This window comes from Suricata suricatta, chromosome 8 (genome assembly GCF_006229205.1).
Source record: "Suricata suricatta isolate VVHF042 chromosome 8, meerkat_22Aug2017_6uvM2_HiC, whole genome shotgun sequence".
In the NCBI taxonomy this organism is placed as follows: Eukaryota; Metazoa; Chordata; class Mammalia; order Carnivora; family Herpestidae; genus Suricata; species Suricata suricatta.
The window spans coordinates 15,156,013-15,171,630 of record NC_043707.1 but is presented as its reverse complement, the minus strand read 5'-3'; the positions used below and the strand labels follow the sequence as shown (position 1 = coordinate 15,171,630).

Sequence of the window (15,618 nt, the reverse complement as noted above, 5' to 3'; positions counted from 1 at the left end):
GGAGTACCTTCTTTACTGGCTGGCTGTGGGGTTAAAGTGAACACCTCAGCACAGCTCCTGGTGGGTAGCTAGGACTCAGTAAATGCTTCACATTAAGAAGCAAACTTCAAAATTGTTTATGGCTTTAGCTGTTGGATATAAAAAAACCCAAAAACAAAGCAAAACAAAAAAACCAAACTAGAAAAGCTTTTGAATTGCAGCCACCAATATTTTGGCAGCTTATTTTGCCTTTTTTTTTTAATGCCTTGTCACTGTGCTCCAGGCTCTTGGGACCAAACTGAGCCCCCATCAGTCTGAAGCATTCTAGACTTCACTTCCACCATTTTGACCTTTCTTGGTCCCAGTTTAACAATGAATTAGAAAGATTCTCAAGACATGAGATACTTGGAACATTCTTGCTTCCTATGAAGAATAGTGCAGATAATAGAACAGATAATTTTTAATGCAAATCTCCTTCATCTTCTCCTCCAAATTGAAAAATGATGATTTTTCATGAATTGTTCTGATTTCCCATACTTCCACAGATAAATTTGCCACATCAAATTAACATACCAACAAATCCAAAACTAAATATCATAAAACAGATTTGATCTGAATATACACTTCAGCATTACCCACGTTATGTGCATAATCAGTAAAATAGGTCTTGCATATGCAAATAATCATTAGTAATAAAATATAAATCAAGATATCACAGAGTAGGATTTTTCAGTTAAACTGTAAAATTTTTTGCTAGTAACATTTCTTCTATCTCTTTGATCTGCTTTTGATTTTCTGAGATTAGTATGGATAGGCTGTTAAGGAGACCACGAATCTCTGAAGAGCCGCCATTTTGCATTGAACACAGCCATTTCCTGACTTTGGATCCTGTGGGAAGTCTGTATGCTTCCAGGGTCAAATCTGAGAATCACCGACTTTTTTAGGTCAAGACATTATCATAAACGTAGAAATTTGTACATGACACGTTTAACAAAATATTTCCAGAAGATATCTGTAAAAGTGAGAGATTTGAAATAGGTGATTTTTTAAAGCCTTAGTGATTTCCAATGTGTTAATGGAAACTTTAACAATGAAAAGATGTTTGGGCAATTGGTGTGCACTCAGCACTATGAAATATTTTTTAAGCACTATCTTGTTTCATTCTCTTAACACTCCTTGGAGGCAGGCATTTTGTTTTACACATAAAGTGACTGAGGCACTGAGAGGTACGTAATTTACCAAAAGCCATTCATATAGCGAGCAGCACCAATTCTAGCCTGCGTTTCTTGTCTCCAAAGGCAATGCAAGGAAATGCTATCATAAATATTTGCTATATTTCTATCAATCTTTGTAAAGTAGAAGAGTCAATATTCCCTTTAAAGGGACTTTTATTGAGTGTTGGATCGACACTTATCTAATTACAGCAAGGCAATTGACTTCTCTGACTGCTGTTCTATACATTTAAACACACTTTCACAAGTTCCCATCATTAGAGTCACTTCCATGTTACCACATGCATTTTTTTTCCCTTACCCAAAGATGGTATTATTGTTCCAGAAAGGCCTTCCAATCCTTCACAAAGATTCAGCTCTTCATCAGCCAGAAAATTGGTTCCTTCCTTCTTTTCTTTTGGTGGCATCTATGCCATTGTAGTCCTGAAACTCTGGTGCACAATTGGGAGGATCATAATCCCTTGGGAGGGGAGTTGACGTTTCTCTGGACAACCCGTGGTTAAAGGGACAGCAGCTTATAAGGCATAGCTAGGAGGGGAGAGAGGAAATGCAGGAGCAACTTCCCTTTATAATTCAGTGCTAAGCCCCAGCACGTTAGCGGATTATTCTTGTCCATGGAGCTAATGATATCAAATCTATACTGCTCAAATGACCTATTATCAGAGTCTCACAGCATGATTTTCAAACAATCCTGAACATTGGCATGCTTGCCTGTTGTGATATAGCTAGATGTAACTTGACACACCTGTAAAAGGACAGCTGAAGAAATCACATCTGAAGCCTCAACTCACTACTACATGACTGTTCCGACATTATCTCACTTGGAAATAATTTTGAGAGAATGTTACTGACTGGTTTGAATCTACACTCTGCCTTCTTGTACCTTTGCAGATGTCAGTTGCTGGCAACAGGGATTGGGTTTCATGAAGTCTGCGGCTAAACGTTGCTTGTTGATGACAGTGATCAAATGGTGACATTTTCACCTTCAGGGTTCATTGGTACTCCACATGATATCCAGGAGAGAGTATCTCTCATGGGCTCAGAAATCAACAGGGCTCCTTGGTCCTTTACTGAATGAAGTCCAAAGCTTAGCCCAAGGTGGTAGACTGAATAAAGGCCCTCAAAAGATATCCATGTTCTAACCCCCCAAAACTGTATGTTACCTTATACGGCAAAAGGGACTTTGCAGGTGTTAAGGATCTTGATATGGGGTTATTATCCTAGCTTATCTAGGTGGGCATGATGTAATATAAGAGGGTGGGAGCACCTGGCACAGCACTTGGCAAATAGTCTGGTTCAAGCAATAACAGTGCTCATTAGGAGGCGGCATCCTCCTCCCTTGCACATTCCATCCCCCTGGGTAGGGGTGTGTGTGTAGAGAGGTTCCTAGAGGAGATGAAGCTTGAATTGGGCTTTGGAAGATGGCAAGACTGTAAGTAGGTGGAAAGGAGAGCTAGCAGGCATCTTAGAAAGGGATCACAACATGGAAAAGGCCCAGCTATACCTGGATATTCCATGGTTTGGCTGATCAATACATTGTTGATTCACCAAGCCAGCAAATTTCTTTTCTCCCCTTAAGCAATATAGATTGGAATTCTATTACTTACAGTCAAAAAAGTAATTGACTAGTATAGTTTTGGTTCCTTCCAGTTTCGTGTGGGCTAGAAACAGAGTTAGAAGTCAACCAATCTTTCTATTTCATTTCTGGGACACCCCACAACTCCTGTGTGCCCTGGAATCTTCACTTCCTACATATAGATCCACTACAACATCACCAAGGTAGCCATCCTAAATACCTCTTCTTTGAAAAAACATTTTCTATCTCACACATCACCTTCCTCACCACTAGAGTATAATCAACTACTCCCCTTTTTTTTTAATGTTTTATTTATTTTTGATACAGACAGAGACAGAACATGAGAGGGGGAGGGGCAGAGAGAGAAGGAGACACAGAACCAGAAGCAGGCTCCAGGCTCTGAGCTAGCTGTCAGCACAGAGCCCGACATGGGGCTCGAACCCACGAACATGAGATCTGACCTGAGCTGAAGTCGGAGGCTTAACCGACTGAGCCACCCAGGTACCCCCCCCCCTTTTTTTTTAACTACTCCCTTTTTAAACTTGTTACACGACACAGGCAACACTTTGATGACTAACTTCTTTAAATATCTCTTCCCCAGAATGTAATGCCCTCAGGACAGGTGCCATGTCTTATTCATCCATGACACCTTTATTCCTAGTCCATAGCCTGAAATATTGTAGTGTACAGTAATTATTTGCCACTCCCCACCTCCACCCCCTGCTTTGGCCTGCTTCTATGTAGAATTGATACGGTTTTTATCAATCTCCTTGACTTTCTGAAGAGGATGTCAGTCCAATTCCCACCTCAGTGGACTATCTGGACTTAGTGGCTGTGTTCCAGTTATGTGTCTGCTTCTAAATCTTCATAGAATTTGCTGTTAATCAAACTGTGTATTGCTGAAATGCTATATTGCCTTGAGCACAGAAATGAACCAAAGAGAAATTCATTGCTGAATTTCGTGTAGAAATGATAAATAGGATCACAGGAAGATGCAGGAGAAAACTTTCTCTCTGACCTAAATATCAGGAAAAAGCAGGATTTTCTTCTAGGCACCTGGTCTGTATTTGTCGTATGGACACTATATGTGTCAATTCATGCCTTTTTCCTTCTTTCAGCTTGATGGAGGAAAGCTCTAGTCAAATTTCTGGCACATTTCTAACAAATGGATAGGTCTTTGGGGCATGCATTTTATATACTCATCTCACTCTAGTTTTTGATCTGGCTTTTCTACCCTATTTTGTATTTCTTTTCATTTCCTCAGTTCCTTTTTTAAAAGAAAAGTATTTTATTCCATTTTTCTATAACCACAATTATTTCCTGATTGGGCACTGCACAACTTCTCAAACCTTAGTATCCTATTAGTGATAGCTACTATCATTTCCCCTTCCATAATGATTTTCACATAGTTCTTATCAAAAAAGAGATTGAATCTATTCTTTATTTTATTACCCTGAATATAATTTTAATAATAATGTTTTATTTTAGAATGGTTTTAATTTACAGAAAACTTACATAGACAGTACAGAGTTCCAGGAAATGGTTTTTCCTTGGCTAGACTGGGGTCACTGCTGTTGAGGCAGAAAATCACAGCAATGAAGTGCCATTCTCATTGCACCATATCAAGGGTGTCTGCTATTAACTTCACCTGTCACTGATGATGGTAACCTTGATCACCTGGCTGAGGTCAGGTTTTTTAGGTTTTTCCACATGGACTCTGTCATGATAGTCATATGGTTGAGGAGATAGACTATTCTAAGAAGTTGGTTGCTATGCAGATCATCCTAGATATCTGCCTCACTTTTTAAATAATTTTTTTACACACCAATCTCGGGGCCAGGACCTGGGGGTATGAGATAGCACTCAGTATTCTCTCTCAAGAATGTCATGAAAAACAATCACTAATTCCTGGATAACTCGCTCCTGGATTCCACTTCTCAGATATTTTCTTTCCTTACTGCTTTCATTCAAAATTTAGGGCACAGTCATCCAACCATGTTCACTTGGGATCCATTTATCTCTTTGAGCATCTCTGAGGTCTTTGCATGGTTTGTTTGGATTGTAAGAGCTGAATTCTCCTTCCTACAAGGGGCAATATATATTCTATGCTTTCTTAGTTAAACAAGGGTCCTATGGGAGCCTTTTACCTAAGCAAGGAAGGCAAGATAACAAGCCGCCACTGTTAAATTGCCACCAGCCCTCTAATGGTTCCTTTGGAAGGGCCAAGATTTCATCCAGTGATGACAATCACCAGGGACCTTGTTATCCTGGAGACCTCAGGGAGTATATGGACATGCAGCTTGGACCATTAGCTAGGCCTTTAGGGAGCATACTTCATCCCTGGCAAGTGAGAGGTAATAATTATAATCCAGCATAGGTTTTAAGGGGGAGACGGCAAATTATATCAGAATAGACAATATACACTTAACCCTTAGATAAACTGATTGGATAAGAGGCCGAGAATGTTGAATCACTCCTCAGGGCTGAATAAGTATAAGAATACAGAAGTTACACATCTAAAAACCCTCAGAGATCTGTTTTGCTTGGAAATTGTCCACATAGTAATAACAGCTATCCTTGACATGCATATAGTACTTTATAATTTCTTGAGATCTCATATGTTATTATTCCAGGTAATCTTCACAAAAAGCCTGTGAAGTAGGCAGTATTTGTACTATTTTATAAATGAGGCAACTGGAACTCTGACAGGCTAAGTAGTTGCCTTGGGCTACGTATTATTTTAATGCTTGATTCTTTCTCTTTGTTATTGTCCTCAATACAAGCATCATGAATTGGGGCTCTTGCAACCTGTAATGATAACTAATTATTTTTTTTGACTAATTAGTTTTTGAAATAAGATTATAAACTGATATATATATATATAATTATGTATATTCATGTACACACACACACACACACACACACACACAGTGTTTCAATCTAATGAAGTAATTTTTTTAATAGTGTGAATTGTCCCAGAGTGATTCATGGGAACCCCTTCAGGCTGGGTTCTGTTTCTTTTTGATATGACCCCATCAGGCTTTGAAAGCTTGCTTTTTTTCTGGCACAATAAGACGTCCCAGGCTTATTTTGTACATTTCTTGTCCAGGTTCTAAAATCAGCTATTTTTGTAAGGAGCTCTGGTTTCTTTTAGTGACAAATGATTTTTGACAACCAGGTAATCAACATCCATTTGCTGTTGTGCTTCATTAATATAAGAATGACTAACTAATCAGATTTGGCCTTATAGTATAGTATTGGAATAGTGACTAGGACATTTTGGCCAACAGAGCACTATATCATAAAGGATATAGCTCATAGCTATTAAAGTAAAAGAAATGAGGTGGTACTATTACTGTCTTTGTCACCCTTGGATGAGATGACACATACATTAAATGACAGTTGACCATGAGCTGCAGTGTTTTCTGTGTAAACATACCAGTTACAGTAAAAAATGTTATCATTGGCTCTATTATTTTTTTTAATGTTTATTTTGAGAGAAAGAATACATGCATGAGCAGGAGAGGGGCAGAGAGAGAGGAAGAGAGAGAATCCCAAGTAGCCTTTGTGCTGTATCACAGAGTTTGACATGGGGCTCAATCCCATGTCATCCCATGATCCCTGAGATCATAACCTGAGCCAAAACCAAGAGTCAAATGCTTAACTGACTAAGTCACTCAGGCACCCCGACCATTGACTTTAAACTCTAGCTCGAGCTTTCTGGCCTGAGTGGACAATTGCCCTAGGCAGAGTAATGTCTTCAGGGGTTCCCAACGTCATGAAGGGAAACTTAGATGCCAGATGTGATGATTAAAATATCAACTCCACTTCTTTCTCTAGGCCAGTGGGTAGGACACCAGGTGCAGCTAGAAGAAGAAAGAGCTATTGTTTCCTATGAAGGGAAATGAAAACCAATATTTAAGAGTTTAAGCCAAATTAGTGACCTGCAATTCAGGGCCTCAGATATTGTAGGTTAGATTAACACACATATTGCTTCACACTTTACCCTAAATGTTGAGGCAAGAGGGAGGTTTTTGGTTTGCTCCATTTCTCATTTATTCAGATGGATGTTCAGATCATGAGAAATAGGAAGAGAATATACCAGCACAATTAAATGCCTTTGGAGCCATGTCATTATCCTCTTTTAGTCCTTTAGAATATAGCCTTTTAGAAGAGTTTTTTTCTGTTCTAGTCACTATTCTATATCTAGCACTTTGGGTAATGACTGGCACATGATAGCTTTCCCAGTATTTGTTGAATGAATTAATGTATATCTTCCACATAAACATTAACACGGGTGGGCTCTTTTTTGCGAGACCTTCTTTTTGCCCTTGCTTGGCTCACATATGCATTTTCCTTCCAGGGAGATGTTTGTGGTCTGAATGCAGCTATTATTTGCTTTTCCATTATCAACTGCTTTGTCAGATTTAACGGTCACACTGACAAGATATCTAGAGGAGTGTGTTCCATTAATGGGGTTGAAGTTTTTTATTTCGAATAGACTTATTAGCAACATACACATACATATACACACACATACACATGTTCTCTGTGGGCACATGTCTTACATAAATAGAACTAGTGATTTGTCTTCTCTACTAAAACTATTAATTTGGCATCCCTAGTAGAACTCGTAGAGGATCCAGTTTGTATCAGGACAAACTATGCTACACTGTATATCAAATAATCGCCTATATCTCGGTGATGTATAAAATAACAAAGGTTTGCTTTTTTTTTTTTTTTTATTGCTACTTGTCATCCATCATGGATCTTCAGAGACCTGGTTGATAGAACAACCATTATTGAAGGGTTGCCAATAGGTGTGGAAGAGTAAGCAATTATATGTTCTAGCCTAGAAATGATGGCCATTATTCCTACTCATTGGTCAGAACTTGCCACTTGGCCAGAGTGCATATTCTCACGTTACTTGAGGGATGAAGAGCTGGGTAATGACTACCATAGTTGTCTTTTTACCAAATGTGTTAGATTCATTTTATTTTTGGAAGTCTTTCATAACATAACCCAAGAGAACTTTTCTAGGGGAGCAGTACTTAAAAAAAAAAAAAGACTTACCATTTTGTAAACTCAGCAAACTAGATCTTATATACAGTAAAGTGATGCAATCATAGAATTTTTGGAATCAGAATGGAGTTCAAATTTCAGCTCTGCTGTGTAGTGGCTGCATGGTATTTTAGTGTCTCCAAGATTAGTTTTCTCATTTCTAAAATACTTAATAGGATGAAATTGTTGTGAAGAAAAAATTAAATTTTGTACAAAGGTGTCCAACACACAGTGTCTGATACATATTCAGATTCAATACATGTTAGCTAGCTTGAAAGATGGAAAGTCTTGATGTTTTATGAGTTGGTGCCTCTTGGGCTAAGTTTTCTTGGCAGGCAATGCTTTTATGGTCTCTGGAGGTCAGGCAATTAAGATTGCTCACATTTCTCCATGGGAGAATGTTCTTGAAAGAGCAATTTTTTTGAAATGACTCTTCAGCTCACTCTGTTTAGAATTCATTAATTTTGTGCATTCATACACAAGGTTTCACACATATTTTCCTTATTTCAGACTCTGCAAGTCTTAGTACTGGAGAGTCTGAACCTTAGATATCTATCAGAATCTCCAGGGAGCTTTACAAAGCATCTTCATCTGAGCCCTTAGACCAATTAAATCTGGCTTTCTGAGAGAGGGGACCCAGTCATCTGTATTGTTAGAAAGGACTTCTAGTGAGTCTAATGAGCAGAGAAGACTTAGAACCACTGCTCTACATATCCTTGCTCTTGCCTACCTCTGTGTCTAAAGTGCTCTCTCGTCTTAGCAAGAGAGTGGGACGCAGGATTAAAAAATAGGAGAGAGAGGGATGGTTAATGTCCGGGAAAGATAAGAACAGGGGTCCTTCCCCTGTATTTATTAAGATCAGAAGGCTTAGGGGCACCTGGGTGGCTCAGTCGGTTAGGCCTCCGACTTCAGCTCAGGTCAGATCTCACGTTCGTGGGTTCGAGCGCCGGGTCGGGCTCTGTGCTGACAGCTAGCTCAGAGCCTGGAGCCTGCTTCCGGTTCTGTGTCTCCTTCTCTCTCTTCCCCTCCCCCTCTCATGCTTTGTCTCTCTCTGTATCAAAAATAAAACATTAAAAAAAAAGCAGAAGGCTTATAAACATTATGGACGTGCACAGAGAGACAAAGAAACTGTAAACGTTAACTTATGGGCACGAGGGAAAGGGTTTTTTTTGTTTTGTTTTGTTTTGTTTTGTTTTAAGGTATACAGTGTTTGGGGTTTGGGTCAATATAAAACAAAATCCAGGTACTGGGCAGTTGGGCAGGTGGTTGTTAACGGCAGATAGGAGGCTCCCTGTCTGTCTATCTTAGCTAACCTAGGGGAGAAGACAGATAGGGGAAATAACCTCAGGGTTAACAAGACACCTTTTCTTTTGTTAACCATCTCTGCTCTGAGCTGCTTTGCCTGCAGTGATCTATGGTCCAATTTACTTGTTTTGCCTAACTTGGCCCTATTCTCCTGTGAAAGCAGTTTCTCTGCCCTAGTACTAATTGGGGGGCACTTTTGCTCTGCATGTCTAATCTTACTTACCTCACATACCTTTGTATTGGGAGACTTTGTGCCCATTCCTATTTTGGACCTTTGCCAGTCCCCCTCTATTTTTGGGGTATAGCACCTCCCTATTCTCAGGGTGCCAATCATGTTTACCCAAACTCAGGTGTGAGTGTCCTATGGCTTTTTATTTCTCTATGCCTTGTTCACCCATTGGTATAACCCTGGGGGATTCCTAAGACTATCCCCCTCACCTTTCTGCATGCCACATTATTTAGGTCATCATAAATACCTGTTTACCGAAGAGAACACCCAGCTGCCTTAGATGTTGCCTCTGCTTCTGAGGCAGGAAACTGTGTTTCAAGTGAGGAGTAAGGGTGTCAACTCTTAGTCTGATCATTTAGCAGTTATCTCTCTAATCTTAGAAGTTGAGGTATAAGTTGTCCAAGACCACACTACTGGTAAAAATTAGGATCATACTGAAAAGGTCTTCATCAGTCTTCTGGTGCTAAATTGTGACCTCTTCCACTGTACCATCCTCCTCTTCCAAATAATTATATAAAAATGTGTGCCTTTTATTTTCATGTTTTTGGAGGTTGTTCATGCTTTCTCATTGTACAGTTTTCTCCTGGACCAGTCTGTACTGAAGGATGGAGTTTTAGAAGTAGAAAGCACCATAGAGCTCCAGACCCTTTAGCCTACAAAAGAAAAGGAAATAAAATCTACTTGCCTTGAGAGGTTGTAAAGTCAGAGGAAAAAGTCACCTGCTCCCACACTGCAATTTCAGTCGAGAATTACTTTCTTGAAACAGACATTTCTGAGGCAGATCAGACTTTGTCTGTATTAATATACATGATGAGGGAAAGTCTTGTAAGATTAAAAAAAAAAAGCAGGATATATATAAGATTATAAAAGCTTTCACAACATGCCAGAGAAGAAAACCAGTGGGAACAAGGCCATTCTTGAAGCTGTATTAAGAAACCCCATATAGGGAAGAGTGAGGGACACAAATCATGAAAAACGATTGAATACTGAAAACGAACCATGGACTGAAGGGGGACAGGGAGGGGGGGAAGGGGGAGATGGTCATGGTGGGGGGCACTTGTGGGGAGAAGCACTGGGTGTTACATGGAAACCAATTTGAAACTAAACTACTAAAAAAAAAAAAGAAAAAAGAAACCCCAGATACTACTATAATTGAATTGAGGCACTAGAAGAGACATGCATGGAGAGATGGATTATACTTTGGCTTCTAGAAGCTTCTACCAGCCTCCATGAGAAACACTAATTTACGGAATCCAGTTTGAACATTGCCTAGCTTAATAGTTTTCAAAGTATGTGTTGGGGAATCTTTAGAATCAGAATCATTTGGGGGTCGTTTAACTGTTACCTTAGTTGCATTATTTCTCTTATTATTTACATATACATACGTACATAAACCTATATGAATATATACATATATATGTATATACACATTTTTTTCTAAATCCTTTCAAAGTTAGTTGCAGACATTACTCTCTTCACATTTAAATTCTTCCTCATTCATCCTTAAAACATAAGGACATTCTCTTGGATAACAATAATACCATTTCACACCTAAAATAATTACCATAATTCCTTTATACCATTTATACCCATTCCAAACTAAAATTTCCTCAATTCTCTCAAAATGTCTTTTTTAAAAGACAGTTTTAAAAGATTTAGGATCAAAACAAGATCCATGTAATGCATTTTATTATTATGTTTTCTTAGTATTTTCTAACCTCAGGGAATTCTTCTGCTCTTGTTCCCATGACATTGCCTTTGAATCCAGGTGAGTAGTCTTGAATATTTCACATACTGCATGTGTGTGATTATTTCCTCATTGCTGTGGTCTAAATATTTGCATCCCTCATCCCAAATTTATGTTGAAATCCTGTCCCCCGAGGTGATGGTATTAGCAGGTGGGGACTTTGGGAGGTTATTGGGGATCACCTAATAGTTTAATGGAGGCTACTAGTTTTGAGACTAATAGTTTATTTTAATGAGGCTTTGCCCTCATATATAGGATTAGCACTATGAAAGAGGCCCCAGAGAACTCTCTAGCCCTTTCCACTGTGTGAGAATACTATAAGAAGAGGGCCCACAACCCAACCATGCTGGAAGCCTGATCTTGAACTTGCAGCTTCCAGGACTGTGAGAAATAAATTTCTATTGTTTATAAGCCATACAGTGTGTGGTATTTTATTTTGACTTCCCACATTGACTAATATAGTCATGGTATCATTTAGCTAGTTAATGTGAATTGGAGGTTAGGTTTAAACTGGAGTTAATTAGATTCAGGATCAGTATTTTTGACAAGAACATTTCATAGGCAATCCACATGTAATACATTGCATTGTGTCATTAGGCATAGGCTGTCAGATTGCTGTCAGATTGTTCCACTGTTTTCTTTTTAAGTTTTATTATTTACTTTGAGACAGAGAGTGTGTGAGAGAGATAGACAGAGTGTGAGTAGGGGAGGGACAGGGAGAGAGGGATACAGAATCTGAAGCAGGCTCCAGACCATGAGCTGTCAGCACAGAGCTCGACATGGGTCTTGAACTCACAAATCACAAGATCATGCCTGAGCAGGAGTTGGATGTTTAACCAACTGAGCCACCCAGGTGCTCCTGTTCCACTGTTAATGATATTAAATTTGTTTATTTGGTGTAGATGGTATCAGACACTTTTCTCAGTTAAAGGTACATTTGGGTCAGCATGCAATTTGTGGTAATCCTTGGCTCCGTGTGAATATCTTATTTCCTACTAACTTTCATTTAGAGGATATAACATCCAATGATTCTTATTTGAATCTGTCACTACATTGGAGGTTGCAAAATGTTGATTTCCAAATTCCATAATTTTTTCTACATTTATTAACTGCCATTTTTCCCTAAAAAGAACTTTCCTTTCTTCCCCTAACCCCAATGTCACTGAGTCATGGAATTTTATTTTATTTTATTTATTTATTTATTTTTTTTTTGCAAAAGCAAAGGGCATTCATTATTATTACGGCTTAGGCTCGCTGGGCCTAAGTTCGGTCTCACAGCCTTTACCAATGCAGTGGATCCGTGCTGAGAGCCAGTCATGGAATTTTAAAACTTCAATTTTTTCTTTTAATGTTCATTTAATTTGTAGTGACAGAGTGACTGACAGACAGAGTGCAAGCAGGAGAGGAGCAGAGAGAGCGGGAGGGGGTGGGGGTGAGACACAGAATCTGGAGCAGGCTCCAGGCTCTGAGCTATTAGCACGAAGCCCAACAGGGTCTTGAACCCACAAACTGTGAGATTGTGACCTGAGCCAAAGTTGGACACAGCTGTCCGAGCCACCCAGACACTGCAAAACTTAACGTTTTTTTTAACCAATTGCAATGGTTATTCTTTTTGATGCCTAAAGTGTCTCAAATTTGGTCATTGAGAGCCCTTTGACATGCCCCCCATTATTATTTGATTATTTCTTTACTTTCTGATATAACAAGAGGTCCCAGGCTTACCTGGTATTTTCTCTGCTGGGGTCCCAGACTTATCTGGTATTTTCTCTGCTCTACACTTGGAAACATCAATTTCCAATAGGATCTCCTTGAATAGGAAATGGTACTTAGAAGTCATGATCTAGGCTCTATGTTGATTCATTACTATTAGAAGCCATTGTTTTGAGGAAATTTTAAGCATACAGAAATAGGAAAAACAATTTCCAAATCAAATTTAACATTATAGGGTTTTTTTTTAATGTTTAAAGAACATTTGTTTATCTTTTCCTGTAAACTATTATATATTTTGCCTGTTTTCCTACCAAATTTGATATTTTTCTTTTTTAAGAACTCTGGATGTATTAGGGATATAAGCTCTATATTTTTTATATAACTTGCAAATATTTTTACTCAGTACTTCATTTGTACCTCCCATTAACCAACCTGGAGCTAACTTCTGAAGAAGGGCTTCTATTCACACAAGCAAAACATGGGCAGAAGAAAATGGAACTCCTGTTTTTCTGATATCTGGCACTGTTCTGAGTGAACATTTTCTCATTTGCAGCTCATAAAATATCTTTGAATATTATCTCTTACCTTAAACACATATGGCTAACATGTTTTAAAATTCAGTATTTTTCTGTTTTTATTATGGTGATAATGGTATCTAGAGGCATGCTACTCCCCTTGCAGGATCTGGGGGTGCATCTTGAGATCATACTCATAAATATTTCTGCATTGGTGAATATTCGTATTAATTAGAATGAAAAAAGACTATACATGGTTGCACTTCCTGATAGGTCAGGTTTTGTTGCCAAATGAGATATGAAAAGCACTTTTGTTTATCAGAGCTTCTCAGATTTTGGAATGGTAGATAAGAGATGTTGGACCTCTATCACCCTTTCTTTATAGGCAGGAGATAGGAGTTTTGATGTTTGTTTGGGCTTTTATCCTTTTCTTCTTTTTCTCTTTACTTTGTAAGGAAGGTAGGAGGGAGCAAGCTTGAGAGTGTGAGGATTCAGATGAACCCCATGAAAACTGTGGTGTCTCTCCACTTCTGTTCCCTCCACCCCCTGTAGCGCTCCCGTGGGTGCTCAGAAGCAAGAACGCCAGGGTAAGGGAATGAGGAAAAGAAGAGAGTCAAAGGATGGGGATGGGAGGAACAACATGAGTGATGCCCATATTACCACTTTATTTCTCACATGCAAGTAGTTTTATACAAACAGCCACAGCTATGAGAAGGTTTTTTCTAGACAAAACTTCTTCTGTTTTCATGGTTATTGTTGTGCCATATTCCTGGGAACTTTACACCCTCTTCTTATTGTTATTATAAGAGTGCCAAAGAGTGAAGGACATTTGTACAATAACATTTCAACTCAAGAGATTTAACCTCTGAGGACCTGGGACAGCCACAATGGTTGTACGGGCACGAGAGCTTTGCTCCATCACGCTCTCCTTACTGGCTCCTTGCTGCTGCTTCCCACATTTCCCCCCCTCCCCGCAGCCAGGGTGAGACTGAGATGTGTACCCCTTCTGGTAGCCCAATATTCTTTATAACCAACATTTAACCAATATTCATTCTACACTCGCTCAACATCTGTTTGGAGGAAAGTCTGTTTGCTGTATGGGGGAAGGGTGAAAAAGAGAAAGGCATAGGTGACCGTATGCAGCCTCATCCCCAGAGTTCCAAGCAAATCAGCTCTGCCAGCAAACTTGCATGCCCCTCTTGGCCAGAACAGAAGCTCTACAGTTGGTCTGATCTACTTTCCTTAGTTGGGTACGTTAACAACTACTTGCTTTTACTCATGAGTCTTTTACGGGATTCTTACGAAGTATCCCAACTTGCAGCCATGCACTTCCAGTCTCTCTGAGAGGAATTATAATACTGCATATGTCTTTGTCTTACTACATTTCTGGTTCCCTTTATAGATTAAGCCCCAAATATGCTGTAGGCCCTAGTCTGTGATGGAATATTTCCCCATTTGGGGGTTGTCTCACTTTATTGTCTCTCCCTTATCTGGCTGCATAGGGCCTCCTTTTGTCCTGTGGGGGTGTTAAGGTTTTTATATTCTGGATTTTCATGTTCTCTCTCCTTTTTTCATAAAAACCAATGTATCCTGTCTCCTGGTGCCTCAGGGCACTACTGAAAATCTGGTAAGCGATTTCATCATGTAAATAAATGGCTGAATTAATGATCCATTCCTCCCCCAGTTTTGATCTTTGAGCTAATAATACCTGTGTTCAAAGTTCTCTAATGGCAAGCAGGTATCCTAGGCCATAGTATGTAGGAGGAAGGACTGCATATTGAGGACTTTTAATTTCATAATCAGCATACCACTCTATGTTATTACCTCTTGCACACATAGCTGTCATGCGACTTGCACTATGTGGAGTTTTAAAAAGTAGTTTCTGTTTGTAGCACATTTGACAGCTAATGGAACACTATCTTCACTTTGCAGTAAGCTCTTAAAAATCAATCAGAAAAAGGCAAACATTCACATATTAAAATGAAAGAAGGACCAATAAACATGAGAAAAATTTCAATCATACTAGTAGAAAGAACAAGTAAAACTAGCATGAGATATTTTTCACTTGTCACATTGGCAAAGACTTAAAACCTGCTAATATACAGTGTTACTTGCTCTTCTACTGTCTGAAAGAGTTTTTGTAAGTTTGGTGTTATTTCTCCCATAAATGTTTGAGAGGATTTACCAGTAAAACTTCTTAGGCCTAGGGCTTTCCTTCTGGTAAAGTTGTTAATAAATATTTCAGTTATTATAGTAGATATTGG

General features: G+C 39.0%; 2 protein-coding genes across 2 annotated transcripts in view; one reads left to right on the top strand and one right to left on the bottom strand.

The window, feature by feature from the left end:
* Positions 1-1,232, bottom strand: part of LOC115300266 (acyl-coenzyme A synthetase ACSM4, mitochondrial) — a 22,462-nt gene extending 21,230 nt beyond the window's left edge. The window contains exon 1 of the mRNA XM_029949931.1: positions 1,219-1,232. Within this exon, the coding sequence (XP_029805791.1) occupies positions 1,219-1,232 (14 nt within the window). The remainder of the gene's footprint in view (positions 1-1,218) is intronic.
* Positions 1-15,618, top strand: part of THUMPD1 (THUMP domain containing 1) — a 121,209-nt gene that overhangs the window by 30,454 nt on the left and 75,137 nt on the right. The gene's annotated exons all lie outside the window — the stretch shown is intronic.